General features: G+C 28.6%; 1 protein-coding gene across 1 annotated transcript in view; it reads right to left on the bottom strand.

The window, feature by feature from the left end:
• The window catches only part of LOC126741261 (neural-cadherin-like), a 249,553-nt gene that overhangs the window by 134,037 nt on the left and 96,747 nt on the right, over positions 1-18,769 (bottom strand). Inside the window, exon 6 of the mRNA XM_050447640.1 lies at positions 1,891-2,028. Within this exon, the coding sequence (XP_050303597.1) occupies positions 1,891-2,028 (138 nt within the window). The remainder of the gene's footprint in view (positions 1-1,890; positions 2,029-18,769) is intronic.

Here is an 18,769-nt window from a genome sequence, read left to right as displayed (position 1 = left end):
AAGGAAAAACCTAGAGATAGAATATAAAAGCCTTTTGGAAGAATACCAGCAATTTTAAAATTAATATTATACAACCCAACGTGTATATTGGTAAACAAAAGGCCCAGAATATAAAAAAATTACTTAATCTCAATACAACTGATGTATTTGTTTAAATCCGAAACCTACTACTATTAATACCACTGAAACATTATGTCAAAATAAGTAAGTATTTATTTTTTTTCAAAAAATATTAAAAGAAATACTACATTAAAATAAATATACAACATTTAATATTTATTTTAATGTAGTATCAAATGCAACTTTATCTGCTTATCCTAAATCTTTCATTAGTAACACCAGATTTTTTTAAAATTCATTAGACAATTTTATTGATATTAATAAAACATTGACAGATTTGCAGTTTGGATTTCGCAAAGGCTGTAATACACAAAATGCCGTCATTTCTCCGTTTTGAACCCGATTGAGATTAGCGACTTAATCAAGGCCAGAGCAGGGTTATTTATTGACTATAATCGTACATTTGACATGGTAAACCTTTCGATTCTCTTGTATGAATTAAATAGGTTAAGTGTGATGTTTGTGTGTACCAAACTACTAGTTATGATCATATTTACGTGGCAGATCTTCGTAAGGCTGGTTAGAATAAATGGTTTATCTTAAATTCAAGATCAATAAAATCAAGATCAATGAAAAATTTCATAAGATAACGCTTAAGGCCCTTGCTAGGCTAAATCTCTAACAAATCTTAAAACTGCGAAAGATAATCGTGTAAAAGAAGCCTGTGACAACAAACTTATTTTCATCAACCAGTAGCTGCCTTGGACGCCACATATTGACCATTATAAAAAGATTGGCGATCTAAAAACTCAGGGATCGTATTAACCGAAATGTCCTTTTTGCCTACTTCTTTTCTTATCCTATTGTTTTATGGAAAAACTACAGTTAAGTGGAGCCTTGTCAGTCTTTGCTTAAGGAGTTAAAGTTGCTTACGGCAATTTGAGTATATAATTTATATTGTGGTTTTTATCTGAAGGAAGGACTTTAGTAATGTATAGATAGGTTAACTTTAAACAACAGCTAAAAGCCAAATGTTATATCCGTTAGAATGTATAATCATTTACCGGCAAATATGTATAAAATACAAAGTTAGTTAAACTTTTAATCTTGAAATAAAAAAATACCAATTAACCAACCCATTTTATACACTTAATGAATTCTTCACAGAAACTATTAAGTTTATTTAGGCTTAGGGTTAGTTTTTTATATGTAATTTTATTACTTTTAAATTATTATACTTCTATCATTAAACTAAAAATTACAAATATTTAGATAAGAATAATCTAGAGTAGAATCTTGTTGTATTGACAAATCCAATTTTTCGTAAAATGAACAAATGATAAATTAATAAATATAATCTTTTGCTTCCATTTTTAACCCTTCTCGTACTTCTTTTAACACTCTAGTAAGCCTTGTAATTTATTTTTATATATTTAAATATAACTATTACAAAAATTTTAATGTAGCAGATTCGGCTATGATTTTAATACATTTTTACTGCTCAAGTCTAAAAAATACTATGTTGGTAGATCTTGATTTTTCATTCCTAGATAATAGCCAAATATCGACTTTTTAGCTAAAAATGTCGCTTTGTTTTCATTATACCAATTATAAGTTACTGCAGCTTTATATGCTGGATATGGGCAACAAAAAAGTGTCAATAGGCGTTTACTTTTATATATTTTTCAATTATTTTTTAGATACCTAGCAGCGATAGACTTATACAATTCATTGCTATATTTAAAAGTAATCTGATTTTAAATATGTAAAAATAAGTTACATAATTAGTAGCGATTTTACTCTCAGTAATCAGTTTTTGTGGTCACTTACCTTCAGGACAGATATTTCTCCAGTTGTTTTGTTAATTTTAAATTTGCTGTTGGCAGGATTGTCAGGGTCAATTCCTTGTCCAGTTAAAAAGTAGACTATATTTTGAGGTCTTTCTATATCTCCATCCGTTGCAGTAACCTAAAAAGATAAATAGAATATTAAACAAATGATGCTATGTTTTCCCTTTTTAATAATGTATACTGTAGCTTAAACAACCAATATCCTACGGCAACAATCTTCAGTGATTTTTCTAAAGCTATTGATTGCGTATACCATGATATTTTAATAAAAAAGTTGCAACACTACGGGTTTAGAGATATGCCCCTCGAATGGTTTAAGTCATATCTCAATAACAGGAGTCAGTTTGTGAGGATTGATACTACGATGTCTTCTTGCAAGCAAATAAAATGTGGAGTGCCTTAAGGTTCAGTGCTTGGCCCTATTTTGTTTCTCATATTTATCAACGATATCGCTAGTCTGAATATTAAAGGAAGAACCTGCCTATTTGCGGATGATACTAGTTTTACCTGGAGCAGTCCGGATATTGCCGAAATTCATAAAATCATATCAAGTGACTTAACTTCTATCAAAGCATGGTGCGACTCTAATCTTCTTTGCCTTACCACCTCCAAAACGAAATTTTCGTCCTATAAAAATAACTTGCAATCTTTTGTACTGGATAACGCAACCATTGACGAAGCCGACTCGGTTGTTTTGCGCTAAGATCATTATAATCATTATAACAGTGTATTTTTCCTTCTTTGAATTACACCTTCGTTACGCCCTTCCTTTTTGGGATGTGTGTAATGTCACTCGATTTGACAAAATTTTCAGACTTCAAAAGAGAGCTTTGCGTTATACACTTAGACTCAATTATAGAGCTTATTGCCAGGATTTCTTTAAAAAATTTAATATCCTAACTTTGCCGTCACTACTTATATATGAGTCCGTTTGTCTAATTCGCAAGCACGTTTCATCAAATTCAGATAGGCCATCCCATAATTATCATCTCAGAAACGCGGAGTATGATTTATATCTGCCTACTCCACATTCAGAATTGGTAAAAAACTCAATATTGTACAAAGAAAAAAAAAATGCCCACTCATTTGCCATTGAACATAAAGTCCATCACATCTTTTCCTACTTTCCGTAAGGCATTAAAATCATTGCTGCTGGAGAGAGCCTTTTACTCGGTAAACGATTTTTTTAATACTTAATTTTAACTTTACACACACAAACTGATTATTGTTTTTATATGTACTGTTTTATGTAGCTAGTAGCTATGTAGTGTTTTGTTTATTCGTTTATTTATTCATACTTTTGACCACATACAATTATTGATTTGTATAAGTTTGTATATTTGTTTGATTAGTTTTATTTTATTTTTGTATGTTTTGTTTGTCTTTGTGTTTTACTTTAGTTATCAGCTTTGTCTACAAATTGTAAGATTTTTTTGACAATAAAGCGATGATTCATTCAAAAGTGACTAAAAAAAATATTTATTGTCTATACAGCCATACAGCAGATAAGCACTGCACATTCCCCAGACGAGAAAGTTCAGCACCTTTTTTCAAAAAACTAGTAAGAAGATTTACTTTATTTGTTATAAATCTTTTTTAAAAAAATACCTATATTTTTTGCTTCATTCTCTTGCTTATCCCAAATAGTATCTTATCTGTCATTAAAATACAAAACTGCCTACTTACACCCCAAAATTTATTTAAAAAGGAAGTTGTGAAAAACTCTAACATATTTTTAACATTAAATGTAAAAAAAACTATGCAAATGGCTAAAACTCGGAGAAGTATTAGTTTATTTAGTCGCAAGATTAGATAGATATACTGATTGATATACTAATTTAGTCAGTGTCTTAATTTTTTAGAAACTAGTAATTAGGTCTCAGACAAAAAGGCGGCAAATCGTTATCCTAGTCTACAATTTTCGTTTAGTTTAAATTCACCAGGAATAAAAAAACCACTAAGTAGAAGTAATCATAGAAATGGAAAGTCAAACTCTAAGATTGGCTCTTCTTATTAACTGTTTTGTATATTTTGAAAATATTTTGTTGTACTATAGGAAAAACTTATTGGAATACAAAGCCATAAATTAAATATTTCAAAGATTTTCTCAATTCAGTTATAGATAATTTTTCTCCTTTTTTTAAAAATATTTTTTGTGTTTAATGTAAAAAAGTATTTAAACAATATATTTATATTTTAGTATTATGCTATATTATACCTCAACTTTTGTAAAACAAAAAAGAAATAAAATGAAAAAATTTGCATTTTTATGATATGGGTGCAAAGCTCGGTGTTTTAATTTTAAGGGTTTTTTTCCGCTTTTGGTTATAAAAGACAAAGACAAAAAAACAAAATATTTACAAAAACTAACTATAATAAAATTCAAAAAATACGAAATGGAAAAAGAAAGAAAAAATAAGAACGAAATTTTGCATTTAAAGGAGCGTAATAGTGTTTACCAATACAATTACTAATTGTTTTAAACAGGTAACATAAATCTTGCGATAACGAATTAAAAATAGTATTGTGGTTTATATTTTTTAAGATAAAGCAACCGTCCAGTTTTTCGAAGCCACAATAGTTTTACCTATATGCGACGAAATTTCCATTTATAAACCAGGTGTTTTATATACAATTTTTTTTATTACCGAAGAAAACATTTCAAACAATAATTAAAAATACTAAAATAATTTAACGACTATTGCGTAAAAAAATGTCAGTCAAATGTAAAAATAGACAGAAAAATATCAAAAGGTTTTGAATGCTTAAGTGGAGCTTTTTTATACATTTGCGTTGTTAGATTAAAATCTCTAGCGTCACACAATATTTTAATATTTTAATCATACCCCAGTGATACCAACAGGTAATTCTTTAGGAGAGGGTTAATTGTATTAAATTAATTTTTAATCCTATTTTTTTTAACAAACAATTCAAACAAAAATATATAATGAGTTATTACGTCATTTATCGTAAAATTTTTTATTAATTTATTAAAAATCTTTATTTAATTAATATGATATTTCCATATGGAAATTAAAATCAAACATATTTCTTCCATGTATATAACTGCATGTATATCTTAACTAAATCACGTCTTCTAATGCCTAAATATTAAGAATTCTTAACATCGTTGACTCCTGATTTCAAAGAGCAAAGAGATGCAGTATGTGGATGTAGATATGCCGCTTTAGGAATAATTCATTAATAATTTATACTTCAAAGTCCAATAATAATACAGCATAATAAAGAGACACTCAATCCAACTTGTACAGATCCTATTTAGCAGCGACAATAGTAATGCTTCCTTAATTTATTGTCCTTATTAAAATATTGAAAATTAAATTATATTAAATATATTTACTAAAAATATTAATTGACATATGTACAACATTATTCAAATATATAAAAACAGACTTTTGATAACTTCGTAGCACTGGCGCTACTCGTAATGTACCATTTCAGTTTTTTCAGTAGCAATTTGGGGTCAATATCTAGTACAATAAAAGATTTATGCTTAAATTACTTAATACTTTGGGCACATTTCATGCATATATCTACATTGATAATTTTATAATTACTGTTCTTATATTTTGTTGCACGTAAGCACAGTGCGTGCTTACGTGCCTAATTTAATTTTAACTGGATGAAATTATCTCAATCAGATTGAAAGTTTAATATAATGCAGGGACGCGAAAAACAGTCAGCCTATTTACTTTCAGTTATATTAATACTTTAGATATATTTGATAACAATAACTCAATAAACTTCTTTTTAAATATAGCTTGGTTATATTTTCGTGATGACCTTCTGGAGGGCTATATTATATTTTTATCCTTTATCTAGCAAAATAATGAAACAAAATCTTTATCGTACATAGGTTGTAACCTTTATGATGGTTAATCTCAAAAACTAGGTCAATTTAGTCTATATTTATTTTATGTTTAAAAACATGTTTATTAAGAAACACTATTCCCCATGTTTCTGGGCTTGAACATGTAAGAGTTTATATTAAAATTCTGATTACTTTAGACGAAAATCTGTTTCCATATTACCAATTTCCTTATCAGAAACTTCAAAAGCTTTCTACCAAGACATATTAGTTAAGTTGTACTTCAATGCCTGAATGAGTTATATTGGCCATACTCGCATTTAGAAACTATTCGAATTAACTTCGTTTGTAGTAAGACATGAATTCCTTTAAATTCCACAGGCGTTGAATTGGTGATATATAGGACCTTAGACGCTAGATCTATGTTTCTTTTTGACGATTTCTTTTAATTTTTGATCATTAATTTTAATAATAATCTTTAAATTATTTTATTAATAGGTGTTAATTGTAAGAGAATAGGAAACCTTCTTTATTTACATCTGGCGAAAAATCCGATATTTTTGCTGTACCCTAGCGTTATTCCCAGCTTTAAACTTGATATTCTTTTCCTCTCTCTATTATTTTCCTAAATATCAGATATAACTGGATCTTTCTTTATATAATTTTTTTAATGAATAGTAATAAAATTTACAAATATAAATTACTTTTTTCTCACTAATGAATACTAAATCTTTAAATAATTAGTAAATTTAAAACTTTATGACTTTTTAAGGTTAAACTACATTTTATATTATTTTAAGATAATTAGAATATTGCTCAAAGCCACGAGGTAGTAATAATCTTTATTCATTAAACTTTGAAGGAAAGTTTCGATCGAGTTATAATGCCATCCCGCTAAGTAATTCTCTAGAGATGTAAAACAATTACATCTTTGAAAGTTTCTGTTTCCAAATCTTATTATATTAGTTTATTAACTAAATAAGTTTGAAACCTTGTTTCTCATAATAATGACCTTAAAAGCTTTGAATTTGCTTTCTGAAGTAATTTAAAGTTTCTCGAATCGAATCAATCATTTATAAGCTTCTGATTCTAGTGACCTACAAAGGAATATAGCCAACCTTTATAAAGAATTTTTCTAAAAGTAATTGTAACTAATAATGCTTAGCATATCCACCTAGAAGATTGGTTACAAGTTTCTGAAAGAATTTATTATAAAAACTCTTACAATTTAAAATTATTTTATAAAGTAAAAGAAGTGTAAGTTTACATTCGGCCGTTGATTGGACATTTGGGTGCCCAAATATTCAATCAACGATTCGGCATTATATAAAAACGCTGCATGGTTTTATTGTTGAACAACATAATAGTTATTATAAGGGGTCTGTTAAAAAATAATAAATAAAGGCCGCAAATAATTTTTAATTTAAATATATTATACCCTATAAACTAAATTAAAATCATTAACAGCTTTTTTTAAAAAAGCTATGTTAAAGAATGATACATGGATAATAATAATCTGAGATTTTAAAAGCCGAGCGAGGATAACACAAATCAGGTTTAATATATTTTTAAAATATCTGTCCTAATTAATTTACTGATCTTAGAAGCACAATGTAATATCAGGCTATAAATAGGCTAGAGTTGACAATTTTATAATTAAATTAACTCTCATGTGACTGGAAAGGTACCCGGGTATCTTTTCAGTTTTCAGATATGAATATCTTTTTAGCTCATCTTCGATGAAGCTTGTACTTTTGTGACATTTCTTAATTTGGTTTTTTTAAGTTATTGTTAAAATTTGAAATTATTTTTTTTTTCAAAGTAAATAAGGTGTAAAAGATTTTCACCCATAGTTGACTGAATGGTTACCCGGGTACCTATAGTACTATGTTTATAATACTAATAAAATTTTTAAGAATTAAATTCATATGTTTTATTATATATACAGTAATAGGAAGTCATAAAAAATTACAGTTAGGTACAAATTAACGCAACATAGCAAACAAACACTTAAAAACACTACTTATGAATTACAGTTTTGACAAATAGTTTGAGCCACTGAATGCTCATTACAAATTGGTTTGGAACACGATTTACAGGCTTTACGAGTTTTTCTCTGTTTATGGGTTCGCTCTCGGCATATTTGGCAACTACCAACCACCTTTACACGTCCAGATGCATCTCGTTCACAAACTGCTTGTTCTCTAACTGGATTATCTAAAGGAACGGGCATTCGTCGGTGAAGTACCATTTCTATAGCCTGACGAGTAAAATGATTACCAACAACTTTTGGAATTTGGGATCTTATTTGGATACTTGACAAACACAGCTCATTACCAAGTTCTTTTAAAAATCGCCGACGTTGATCAGTAGCTTTGAAAGATGGATTTGGTTTCTTGTATATACAATAAGAAGCTAAACTAGCAACGTCAATTATGTTGAAAAAAAATGCTAATGGCCAGCGATTTGTTCTACGTTTGACAGTCTATTCACATAGCATTTGGCCCATAGTGTCAATACCGCCTTTAGTTTTGTTATAATATCTGTTAATTTCAGGCTTTGCAACAAAAGTATTATCTACTTCGCCTGTTGTGTGCATAGTTGATAAAAAAATCACTGCCTTGTTTTTTTTTTGGAACATAAGAGCACAATGTAGCATCTTTGTTGAATGCAAAAATGGTTGAATTTATGGCTCTATCTTTTTGTGCTTGCATATTGGAAGGTAAAAACGTTTTATTTTCTCTAACTGTTCCTACTAAAGTCATATTCCATGAATTTAAAGTACGAGCAAGTTGCAAACTTGCAAAAAAATTGTCCAATACTGTTCTCTCACCAATATTTGCCTGACGTTCACCACCTGGTGGTTTTCCGGTATATAGCTAACCCTCTAGAGGATAGGAATTTACCGAAATCACAAGCCCAAAAAACCTTTATTCCATATTTCGCTGGTTTCGAAACTTAGTGTGTCCTCTATATGGAAATAATTGTTCATCTACTGTAATACACTCTGTTGGCCGATAATTTTTTGCCGAATTTGAATTCAGCACAATCCAGATATCTCGAATTGGAACTGCTTTATCTGTCTTTGCACGTTCTATACGCGTATTCTAGTCATTAAACCGAATAAATCTTAGAAACATTTTGAAGCGATCACGAGGCATAGCTGCGCGAAAGAAAGGGAGCGAATCCATCTTCCACATTTCAGAAATATGTTCTTTATTGAACCTATGTAAACCAGCAGTAATTAGAATTACGAAAAATGCCTCTAGCTCTACATCAGTAAATGGAATAAATACTTTTGGAGAAAATTTTTTCGGCGGCTTCGTTATTGCCAATAACCTTTGGTTATATTCCTCCGTAACTCTATTCCCTTTTTATTGCTATATTTTAGAATCAGGGTACACATTTCTGGGGATATAATAGTTTTGAAAATGTCTTTGGGCGTATATAAACGGCTTAAGGCTGGTGCACCACTTTTTTCACGCAAAATATTTCGACCAAACGGTAGGTCGTTGTGGTGTAGGTGAGTAATTCCACTGAGTGCCATCTTTACTAGTCCAATGGAATTGTGAAGCTAAATCTGGACGAACGTCATCATCATCATCACTCTGAATCTTCTAGCTCTACAACAGGATCGTTTTGAACATCAGAATCCTCGCCCTCTCCATCTAACAGTTGTGGAATATACTCCTCTTCATCAGAAGGAATAAATGGCTCTTCTTCTTCATCACTTAGGTGTTCTAAGGCTTTTTCTAATTCCGAATAGGTCAACCTATTATAATATTCCTATTATTATTTAATTTACCTTCTTTTGTACTCTGTATTAACTTTGACATTTTACCTATTATGTAAAAATAATAAATATATTTGTTTTAGCTTGTCTTCCTCTTGCACTATCGCTTCGACTAGGACCGGCCTCACTATCCGACATTTTAACGTATAAAAAATACTTTAGATTTAACGTAATTCAAACTCTACTTAAGTAGGTACAACGCGTTACTGACGAATATGAACTGATCTTGTGCAAAAACATAAACAGTCCGAGGCGCCACAGATAGCTGAAACAAGAAACTAGAAAAACCCACACAGATGTGCATGTTTATAGTTAAGGGTAGAAATTCACAGAAAAAGCCACGGCTCTATATAAAATACATAGTAGGTACCCGGGTACCCACGCCCTCCTTAGAAGGTGTTTTTTTTCACAGTCACATAAGGGCTAAAAATGTTGTTGACTGAAGCTACTAATAGTAGGATATTTGAGAATTAAAAAACACAAACTGTCGTAACCTAAAAGCAATCATTATCTAAAAGATCAATGATTTATTTATGTACCCTCTTATTATTATTTTACCACAAAAATATTTAGCATATTTGGAGGATATTATCTAATTGGAGAATGTGGTAAGTACTTTAGAAAATTTGGTCATTCAAAAGTTAGGAGTTAAATCTAGAAAAATTAATAAATACAAATTTGAAATGTAGCAACTTTGTATGTCTTTCACTTATATAAAAACAACTTTTATTTAGTCATGAAATTAAAAAAAAACTAAACTTGTTAAAAGAAGGCACTAAAAAAATCATATGGCTTACTTAAAATAGATATTGCATTAAATCTGTATAATTCTTTAATCGATGCATTTAATTTCCTCCGCTTAATTACTCATTCTTTGTTCTAGAATATACCAAGGTTTTTGAGACCGCTATAAATAATAATGAGCTGAAGTCAAATCAAGTAATTGTCGTGGTCAATTTCCAAAAGTGCAATATACTTACGGTAATGACTGTGAGAGAAAATTACTTTAAATTTAGTGGTAAAGCGATCACATGTAAAAGCCACATAACTCATTGAAATTATATTTGTGGTAATAATTTTAAGAAATCTGACAGCATAAATTATAAATCTTCTAAATAATCCATCGCATTTAGTTAAAGGAGGACCGAATAAAATAACTTTAAACCTGCCCACACATTAGCTGTGAAGTTAGTTTAGTTGAAGGTTTTTATAGGATAAATTTTTTACTTATTATGTTGTACAAGTAGTATCATTCTTACATAACGAATATATACACGAATATTTATTTACCTGTATACTGTTGTTCTATTTGACCAGTAATAAATCGAAATCCAACTGCTGATTGATCCCGAGGCAAAAAGTCTCGTACCTTTTGCAAATGATATTGATATTCAAAAAATATTATGGATACTTTTTTAATGTTCGTCGTATGGTGACAAAATTCAAATATTTTAGTATGGCATTAATTAATAAAAACTTAAGTACCTCGAATGATGATTTTTAATCCCTTTTAATTAAAAAATTTGGCTACACGGAATTTAAAAAATTCCATATTTCAAAACCTTCGTATTGGACGTTTATATTAATTAATTTTTCAAGACTATCTTAAAACTTACATAATTTTAATAGCAGTAAAGGTTTCTTGACATTGAGGATTTACTAAGAACAGACAAATATTATTGTTAACCGCCTTACCTACAAAATTTAGTTTGGGATAATGTTCTGCGCTTGGGATTATTTCCCTTGATAAATTTATAATAAGTTACCTATTTTAGTATATCCAAACTAACTTTACTAATTTATATAAATCTTTTATTAATTATCTTTCCCATTGTTTCCAATAAATGACAGTAACCTCAATTTTTTATTTCTATTAAATTAAATAATATATTTTGATATGGCTATTCAAACCTATTATATGCTTAATAAAATAACATAAATCAGCGGCACGTTAACAAATTTTATCATACATTTGTCATATTAAAAAGATTTTTTTAACGTTATATTTAACAAAAATAAGTCTGGATTTGTCGTAGGTTCACTAAGTTCTTTTCGAATAAAGGCAGTCGGGTATACAGGGTACTCCAGATCTTAACCAAGAAATTTTAATTAAGTATTCTACTTAGAAAATAAGCCTTAGATTGTCATGTTGTACATAGGTCGAGAATACAGGGTATTAAAATTGAAAAAAAAAAGTTTTTTTTTAAGCTTTTAATATTGAATCTATGAATTTAGAATATAGAAATTAGGGCATATAGGTGCACTTTTTACATATTTTTTTTTATTCTACTAGTGTCGTCCGTACTGCACAGACACTGAATATTTTTAGACAAAAAAAAATACGCCACTGATTATTCCATTTTAAATTATTCTTTAAATCCTCACAACTTAAAACTCTTTGCTTTAAGTCTTTTAAAATTGGAATTAGTCTAGGCATAATTAATTTATTTAAAATATAAAAAAATAGTTCACATTTAAAACTTTATGATAAAATGTCATATGGCTTGATCATGAAAAACGCTGTTGTCACTAATAACTGCAGCCTATTTTACTTCTATATTTAATGCTTTAAAGCACAATGTATCTAAAAGTGATACCTCACATTTAGTATTATTAACTCGATTTAATGAAAGTATTTCTCTACTTTTGTCCAATAATGTAGCTTTTATATGAGAAAAGTTGAAATTTTGATTGTTTTAATATCCTTTACAAAAATTTAATATAAAATAAATACCAGCGTAAAATAGACATATTTTTTTTTATAAAACTTCTGTTAAATAAATTGAATGAGTACCAGAAATTTAAATTTATATTTTATATAATATAATTGCATAATTATCCTTAACAAACCAAATATTACATGTTTATAAAAAAAATTTAAATTGATAATAAAAGGTAAACTCATCATACCGAAATTTCAGTTTCAATTAAAACGGAATAATAATAATAATAAAGTCAGGAATACGTGACCTAAATTATAGAATATTTACAATGCATGCGAAAATTTAATAATTGTATATAAAATATTTTTAAATATACGTTTTCAGTTAAATTAGACTGAAAGCAAAAAAAAATATTATTTAAACAAAACTGCAAAAAAGTCTAAATCACGCCAAATGTAAATGTTAATATATAGGAAATGAAAATCTTAAGAAACAATCTATGTCAAATCAATTTTAAAACACTTAACTATATTTTACAGCAGCAAAATTAAAGACAAATACTTTACATTAATATTAAAACAGAATTGATTTTAATCACGTCAAAAAAATGTAGTGGCATTAGATCAGGCGATTGTACTGGCCATTTCATGGATCCATATTCACTGATTTGTAATTATTCGGTTAAGTTATTGCAATACATGTGGTAATAGGTCAGTAATAGCATTTGGAAGTTACCTATATCGGAAGAGAATATGAGTTCGGAATATAAATTCGGCACGATAGTATTTGGAAACAGTGTAAAATTGCCATCAAAAACGACCCAAACATTAATCTTTGCAAGTTATAAGTATAATTTTACAATTCCTTAAAGTAATGTTAAACCCATATTAGTGACATTTAAATTTAATTATTGTTTGTTAATATCTCCCTTCCATTATTATCTAGACCTAAGTTCCTAACAGTCACGTCACTCGAATCAATTTTAATAAGTCGGATCCAACTAATAATCCTAAAGTGCATTCCTTCGTGAAAGAACTTTGATGCCTTCCAGAGAGACTTACCTTCAGGAATTAATATAAGAGTTGTCATTTAGTTTATCCTCGCAGACGGCGTACGCGTTGGATTTTCTTTAAAGAGTTCGATAATAGCGAAGACTTTAAAATAGCCTTTTATTTCAATAGACCCATTGTGATAGTAATTGGAAAAGGGGAATGTTTGGAACAATAAGAACTTTTATTTTAAGTGTCATGATACCTTTGGGATTAAAATATTTAAACAAAACCCAGCAAAATTTAGTCTAGTTTAAGTCAATACTATTCACAAGTCTAAGTCAAAAAAGCTATAACTAGCTAACTTACTAAAAAGCTAACTTGTTAAAATGTATCTAGATTTTAAAATTAAGATATCTATTAAACGAATGTTCAGGCGGACATTTACTAAGAATACTTTTTTTACAAGAAAAAATTGTATAATTAGAATTTTTTACTAGAACTTTATTATACAGGGGTACAAAAAAGTTTTGAAATTTTTAACACATGCAATATACCGTAGGTGGCGCCCTTTGCAAAATATAGCGAATCCGTGAACGGATTTTAATTTCTCGTTCCAAAAAACACCCTCACACCAAATTTTAATTTAATATCTTATGAAACGCTCGACTAACTTCAAAAAAACTATTTTATATTTTTTATTTTGACGCCCTGTACATTGAATACCAAGCGCCCAATTAAAAAATGGCATAACGAAAGTTGCAATATTTTGCTCCACCCTATATGTGGCCAGCGGATTGGCCTCTTTTTTCCGGACACCCTGCATAAGATTATTGTTTATTGACTAAATATTTCAAGATCAAAGCATTTTTAACCCTTTTTTAAGGTTCTTCTTGCATTTGGTTCATAAGTAGTAATAAGACTATAAATAACCTTGTCTGGTCTGGATATAGCGAATAATATTAAATATTATAATCACCAAAATATAATCGCAATGGATTTTATTGTTTTCCGTAAATCGACTTTACCATTAAAACTTTTGGAGGGAACAATAAATAACATCAGGAATAAAAGCTAGCAAAGCCTCTTATTTGGCCAAATTATATTCGCTGACTTTAGAACTTGGCCAAAGCTATTGAAACGTGATTTTCTGAAATTTGATTTTCTAAACGTTGTTTGGCCGTACTATAATTGATAAAGTTTTAACTTTTCTTTATTGATTGTGTATGGTTTTGTATCATGTTCAATTATTTTAAAATAAATATTTGGATGCCGATAAAAGACAAATATTCAATATATCTATTGGGTTTTTAATAATACAATATTTATATATTTATTTAAAGAGATTTGTTAATTTTACATCATGCTAAAAAACGTATACTTTAAAGAAAAGAGCAACTACCCTAGGTTTTACAAGACATCAGGTTATTACATTCATAAAATTTAAAAACTATAATGATTACAGAGGTATTAACAGTACAAAGTACAGACGTTGATTAAAGAGGAGTGACTTTCAACATTTTGTTAAATTCGTTTATATCAAAAACCAAAAAGCTTTAAAAAAGCCATTTTAGTTTATTTTTAATTATTTTAATGTTGTCTATTCGATTTAATGTAGCAGGTAGCTGATTAAATAGGTTTATCCCTTTATAAGAAAGGGTCTTTTTAAAATAAACCAAGTTAAACCTTGACGAAAAAAGAGCATCCTTATATTTAACATTATATTCAAAAAATCATTAACTTTGGAAAAATTTTATTAAAATATTATATTTTTTAAATATTTCGTAGCAGCTCTTATTATATTTCAAAGTAAAAATGAACCTTATGAGTCTTTTTTAAAATACAAATCTCTTTGTGCCTCTCATTTATTATATTAATAGCAATATGTAAGCTTAAGAGCTGGAATAATATACTTTTCATAATTTATATTTAATAGACGTTTTCTCCTGAGTTCATTAGTTTAAAAATATATGATGCAGTAAATAAACTTAGATTTGATATATGATGGTTCCATTAAAAAGAGATTGGATGTCAATTATTATTTTTTTGTAAACCCTATTTAGAATCGACCTTTTAGTAAAAAAAAATTTGAAACAAAAAAGCAGGCAAATCAATACTAAATTTTTAAATGCTTTCGGTCTATATTTTAGATGGTAATAAATTTTTTGCATAAAATACGAAGCTTTCAGAACCTATTTATGCTAAAATACTAGACAAAAAGATAAGACCAACTTCTAAATAAAATAAATAATAGAGGTAAATAAATAAATGCATAATTCACCATCAGACAATCCTCAGCAAACAAATAAATCAAAGCCAAACTTTCAGGGCGGACATTAAAAACTTTCGATGGCGCAAACTGCAACGGAATATATTTTTAGCCCTCGGGGAACCCGATCACAAAATTGATACCCTTGTTTACTGGAAAGTTTCGAGTGTCGAATTGAACTGTGACAAATAATCGAAAAGAATCGCCCTTTCTATTTCCATCTTTATGCGATACTTAGCATTCACAATACTCACTCAGGAGCGGTTTCAATGAAACAATGTATCGCAAACACGATACTCTACTCTTAAGTCAGTTTTATTGAGGATAATAAAAAATTTAGTGACTAATTTTAAAGCCGCAATAACGTAACAAATTTAATTGAAAATTAAAATAATTGTAAAATAAAATATTGTAATTATAAAACTTGTAAAAAGATGTTGTTGTAAAAGATTTATATTTTATTATTAAATAATATAATCGACTTTTTTTTATCAGTTTTATGGCCAGCCATTGGAGTCTTTGGAAAAAGCGGAGAAAGATATTGAAAAATTAAATCGCTTTTCTAATAGGTAATTTAAGCACATAATCTAAGTAAGGTAAAAACAAGATTTTTAAAAATCTAAATGACTTTGATGGGAAATAAGTAGTTAAAAACCATATCGTATTTATTTTTTTATTATTGTTTAAACTAAACGGTTACGCTTCACCTATAGCAGAGTAGAGTTCACTCAATGGATTAGACTGTTTTGTCCTGCATTCAAAAGATATTCCAAGAAATTTTATTTATTGTATTTAAGTGAATGGTCAAACACTTATGGTTTAACATGCATGAAGTGCTCTAGCTGTAAATAAATTTCTTCAAAAACCATAGGTAATTCTTCCTGTAAGAAACTAAGATAAGATTTAAACGCTAAGCAAACTTGTCACTCCACCCCAAAAATAACGCAAAACATCTTTAAATCAATGTTTCAATCAAATATGCATTTCGGCTATTTTATTACCTAACATCAGACACTAAAAAACACAGAAATTATAAATTTATTCTTAATTAGTGCTGAATAATTACTAGAACTATATAAAAAAAACATCAAAATAGTCTTAAAATTATATAAATGATATAAAAATGATACAAAATTCTTGAGTACGTGTATTGATAAAAGAAAAACTATTTATTGATGAACAGAGTGGAAATAACTCATTTATTATTATGTATTAATTTACGAGGGCTAATTGAATTAAAAAATCAAAAACTGTCAAAGTTAGTCTGTTCACTGAGGCAAATAAATTTAGGAGATTTATTAGCCATTTATTTATTTTACAAGTTGTCAATAAATCTACTTTCAACCCATTTGACAAATATGAAGGACTTCTGTATTGGGTGCCATATCAATGTAATGACCTAATTCTTAAATATAGTTCGTAAAAGAAGAGTTGCTGTTTATTATAAAAGTATTTTTATTTCTGATAATTTTAAATCAGTTTCAGGTATTTATTTACTCCAACCTTAATTTCCGCTTTGACCCACACAGCAAACCTTATATTCTGGACGGGAATAACCAATTCGGTAAACACCTATGTATTATTGTAACTCTATTTTTCGACTAAGTGTTCCTCTTAGCTGTTTCCTGTTCCTCAGCATAATTTATGCTTTAATTTTGATTTATTGTTAGTAGCGAAAACACTTGAACGAGACATTCTCCATATTTGATAAACAACTTATTGTTATAAATCCTTCCATCCCGCTTTTATGCTGTTTACCGAAAATACATAAGCTTGATTGTTCTATTTGTCCAGTACTTTCTTACGTAAAACCTCCACCTTCCTAAAGTTCTTCTTGGTTAACATCTTTATTATACTCTCTTTTAAATTTTAATGAATCTTTTTGTATAAAAATTCTTTTTAACTAACAGAAAGTCTATCAACTTTCCGAATACCCCAATCCTTTGATGTGACGAATCTTTTTCCTAGCATACCTGCCGATGATTGTATTGTTATAATCAAAGAAATTCCTTTTAATGTGATCAAAATTACCTTTTCACTTGATACTAGACTTATGCTCATTGAATAATTGTGTGCTTCTTCAACATGCAAGTTTGATGGTTGTTTTTTGAATAAAAATCGGGTTTGGTTATGGGATCCAATCTTTCTCTATTTCTTGCTGAGGTATTTATGTACAATAGGAAACAAAAAATTAGTGAATATAATTATTAAAGTTTAAGATCCTTAGTGTAAAATGGAGAGAAAGTGTCGCAGGTTTAGGACAATAATATATCAAATAAAACTGAATTTATTTTGGAAGAACTGTCGACATTTTGGTATTTCTTGGAAATATTAGGTTACAGTTTATAATAGCATACAATTAAATAAACAAAAAAGTTATTAAATAATCAAAATAAAAGAATTAATAAAAAACACAATAAAATAGGCAGTCTTATTTCCGTATGTTTACATTATATTTATATACATTGTAATTTACAAAAAAAAAGGAGGAGAAAGCATATATTTCAATCGCGAATATGTACAGCAAAGGAAAGTGTTAAGATCTACATATCTATTTCAGTGATAAAAGAGGAACACATTATATAGTGGTTCGCTTTAAATCTACGGTAACAAAAAGAAAAAACACCACAATTTAAGAGACAAAACAAAATAACTCGTAAATACACTAAATGGCGACTGCTGTTAAAATCCATCGAGCTTTGCACCAGTGATACCAATAACTGCAGGAATCATATTAGCAAGATTCTTTAAAGATAGTAGATTTTGTTTTATGTCCCTTTATTGGTGGTTCAGTGTCATGTTTATAGACGTATAGTAACTGATTATATTGACTATTAAAGTTTTAAATGTCTGTTCTAAATTTATTTTGTCGTTAATATGAATGAATAACATTTCAGAGGCATTTTGAGAACAATGATTTGGAGAACTTTCTTTAATTAAATTGATCCTAACAAGTAGTTTACCTACAGAATGGACAAGGATTCTTCTCTGCCATTTAAGGTTTTAAATATACCGTAAATCTTGATCAAAAGACACAGTTATTACCTTTAACATCTAACCATCCCTATAACTTAAAAATTTTCAGCATTCAATTCACTCTTTCACAAATTATTTAATATCCCACTATAGGAAGAAAAGTTCAAGAAAGAATACCGATATCATTCTGCAAGTGACTTATACTAATGGCTACCCTCTCCACACAATCAAAAGGAAATACAAAAAATACCTACATAAAAACAATGAACAAGTCGTTGCTTTTGACGCAAATTGCGGCAACCTTTACATTATACCATTTTTTAGCTTGTCTTAGGAATGT

This window comes from Anthonomus grandis, chromosome 10, assembly GCF_022605725.1.
Source record: "Anthonomus grandis grandis chromosome 10, icAntGran1.3, whole genome shotgun sequence".
In the NCBI taxonomy this organism is placed as follows: Eukaryota; Metazoa; Arthropoda; class Insecta; order Coleoptera; family Curculionidae; genus Anthonomus; species Anthonomus grandis.
The sequence above is the reverse complement of the archived record's forward strand: the minus strand, read 5'-3'. Positions and strand labels throughout refer to the sequence as shown.